Source organism: Triticum aestivum, chromosome 1D (assembly GCF_018294505.1).
Source record: "Triticum aestivum cultivar Chinese Spring chromosome 1D, IWGSC CS RefSeq v2.1, whole genome shotgun sequence".
NCBI lineage: Eukaryota > Viridiplantae > Streptophyta > Magnoliopsida > Poales > Poaceae > Triticum > Triticum aestivum.
This window is the reverse complement of record NC_057796.1, coordinates 383,209,064-383,212,295: the sequence shown is the minus strand read 5'-3', so window position 1 is coordinate 383,212,295 and position 3,232 is coordinate 383,209,064. Positions and strand designations below refer to the sequence as shown.

Below are 3,232 nucleotides of genomic sequence, written 5' to 3'. Positions count from 1 at the left end.
TTGCTGCTTTTGTGACGAACCTGCACCTCACATCCCTAAAAATAGATAGTGGGACTACTTCTCCGGCGAGGTCTGGCCTTCCATCTCGCTCGCTTGGGAAGAAGGAAAAAGTGTCGGACGCCAACAAAAAATTTAGGCAGCTGAAGTTTAGCAAAACCGTTATTTGTTAAATAACTAAAGCCCATAAACTTCAAAAAATGCTCTTCTAATAAAGTGTGCAAACAAAATTTATCCTGACAATGAACATATCTAGGCTTTATTTCGAAATACACTGCAGATACATACAGATAGGAAAAAAGGCACACACAAGCTTTCTGTTACAACTTACAAAGAAGCTCAGCCAATTAAGAAAACTCCACACAACACCGTGGCAATTAATAAAGTGCATGTAACAAGCACGGCGAATCGCCTGAAAAATTAATTAGCGTAAAAAAAGAATACATCACTGTAGTGGAGATAATGACGACGAACTCGCTGGACACGCGAGAGCAAAAGCTTGAAAAAACAACGTGAGGCGGAAGCGAATCAATGAAGCGACAAATCTTCTTCACCGACGATCGATCTTGATCTTCACGTCTAGCATTTCGGGAGATCTGCCGGCGGCGGCGGGAGCTTCTGGTTCGGAAGGCTGCCGTCCTGCACCAGCCACGCCATCTTCAGCCCCCAGCTCATGTGCACCTCCAAGTGGCAATGCATGAACCATACACCTGCCAGCAGTAATGCATATATTCATACGAGCAGTTAGCTTTGATCGACACAGTACATACGTTAATGAATGAGGATTCAAGATCCATGTATGATGTATGTATGTATATGTGCGAACGGACCTGGGTTGTCGGCGCGGAAGCGGATGGCGACCCAGCCGCCGGCGGGGACGCCGACGGTGTTGCGCTCGACGGGGTCGACGAGGTTGAACTTGGCCGGGTCCTTGGCCGGGTCGTAGTTGCCGAAGCCCTGGCCGACGACGAAGAAGTTGAAGCCGTGCAGGTGCAGCGGGTGGCTCTCGGCGCCGAGGATGCTGGTGTCCTGCATCACCAGCTCCACGGCGGTGCCGAACGGCAGCACCAGCGCCTTGGTCCCGGTCATCACGTTCGTGTTGTTGGGCGGCGTGCCCGTGTAGTTGAACGGGCGCGGCGGCGCGAAGGGGAAGTTGGAGGCGTACACGCCCTTGGACATCCCGGTGTAGTGCGACTGCAGCAGCGCCGTGGTCGGGAGCACGAAGGAGACGTTGTTGATGGACGCCGCGAACCGGGACGTCCCGTTGGGGCCCTGGCAAGTGCTCCCGTTCACGGGGGAGCCCGGCGCGCACGGGTGGGTGCCGAGGCCGACGGTGAAGAGGAACTCCCGGTCCACCACCTGCGGCACGGACGCCGGGTACGCGGCGCTCGCCAGGCTGCGCAGCTTGGCGGTGTAGTTGGACACGGCGCTGGTGTCGTTGATCTGCGGCAGGGTCGGCCTGAAGATGGGCAGGTTCTTGCCGTTGCCAGTGGCGGTGGCGGGGTCGTCATGCTCGTACTCGAGGATGCCGGCAACGGTGGTGTTGTCGAAGGTGCCCTGCGTGTTGGTGTAGGGGCGGGCCAGCATGTAGTACCTGGCGCCGGGGTAGGCGGGCTTGGCGGTGAGGAGCACGTTGCTGGTCTGTCCGGGCGCGATGATGAGGGTCTCGACGGCGAAGGGCTTGACGTAGAGCGCGTCGACGTCGACGACGGTGAGCGTGTGGTTGGCTACGGCGAAGAAGAGCTCGTCGTTGAGCGCGGCGTTGATGAGCCGGAGCATGTACGTCTTGCCAGGCTTCACCTTGAGCCTAAACGTGTCCTTCGCCGAGCAGGCGTAGAGCGGGCCGGGGAGTCCGTTCATGGTGTAGGCGTCGGACACATTAGGCCCCCCGCCGGTCTGCAGCGCCTGGGCGATGACCGCCTCGGTGTCGTTCCTCCACCACTCGCCGAACATGAGGGGCACCTCCCTCTCCGGCGCGGGGAACGGGTAGGGCACGCCGGCGGGCGGGAGGATGACGATGGGGCCGTGCACGGTGGCGCGGAGCCAGGAGATGTGCGCGTGCCACCAGAGCGTGCCACGCTGCCCGACGATCTGGAACCGGTAGACGTAGCTCTGGCCCGGCTGGATGGGACACTGCGTGACGTAGGAGGGGCCGTCATACCACCCGCTGAGCAGCTGCCGCACGCCGTGCCAGTGGATGCTCATGTTGTAGGGGGAGTTGTTGACCACGTTGACCTCCACGTGGTCGCCCTCCCGCGCGTGCAGCGTCGGCCCCGGGAACTGCCCGTTCACCGTCGCGATGCTCTTGGTGCCGCACAGCCGCGTCACGCTCGTCATTTGCACCTGCGTACGTGCCATGCATGCCGCCGTTATGGTCAGTACGTCGCTGGTTAGCCCTGCATTGCATGCACGGTCGATCGGCACGCGTGCATGTCTGCTTGCAACAACTTCAATAATAATTGCAGAGCAGTGGTATTCATACGTAAAAGTTTGATGGAATTGTCACGTGCAACACTCAACAACAGACGGCAATCTAGAAATCAACTAGCACGTAAAAGTTTGCGCAGGGATTTCACGTAGGAATAGGATTTTTTTGAAATGTAGCCGGACACATGTACATCAGTACATGCATCATATATGCATGTATGCACACACTTACATCGAACTGGTACTTCCTCGTGGTGACGGCTTGGGCCGCGGCCAGCGTCGCCGTCGCGCAGAGCAGCAGCGCGGCGACGAGGAGAAGAGACGGCGAGCTGGGGACGGCCATTGCTATAGCTGCTTCCTCTCTGGTGTCGAGTGGGGCTCTGCTAGCTCTGCTTGGTGATTGCAATGGTGGCGCTGGGGCTCTCTATATATACTGGAAAACCATTGGTCGATGAGATATCTAATGTATGATGAGTGGGGCCCAAGCAACCTAATGACTTTTGTTTTCGGTCCTGTCTAGTTACTTTCGATCGTTTGGTGGGTGTGCTTTGTGTTTGGATTTACGACGACGACGATGATAGATGATGATGAGCATGGGGGTATGCACGCGGGGGTTGGGCTCGACGTCGCGGCTGGCGGCAGTTGGACGTACGGGGCTGGCCCATGCACGCATATTACATGGTCTTGTAGCTTTGGAGTGTGGCCAAATTAAAGTCAACCTGATCTTCTGTATGAGCTGTGTCCTCTTGTTTAAGACAACTACTGCTCTTCCTCGTTCCTTACTTGTCACGCACGATTTGTTTCTGGC

General features: G+C 57.0%; 1 protein-coding gene across 2 annotated transcripts; it reads right to left on the bottom strand.

Moving 5' to 3' along the window:
- Positions 1–234: 234 nt before the first annotated feature.
- On the bottom strand, positions 235–2,825 carry LOC123182255 (laccase-12). 2 transcript variants are annotated; one of them, XM_044594760.1, is made up of 3 exons: positions 2,657–2,825; positions 828–2,340; positions 235–747 (listed from the first exon to the last, which is right to left on the bottom strand). In XM_044594760.1, the coding sequence occupies exons 1-3, from the start codon at positions 2,765–2,767 to the stop codon at positions 548–550; spliced, it is 1,824 nt and encodes a 607-aa protein (XP_044450695.1). In that variant the 5' UTR covers positions 2,768–2,825; the 3' UTR covers positions 235–547. The 2 variants fall into 2 exon arrangements, with proteins under 2 accessions (XP_044450695.1, XP_044450694.1); XM_044594759.1 differs by having other exon boundaries at positions 235–707.
- Positions 2,826–3,232: the final 407 nt, after the last annotated feature.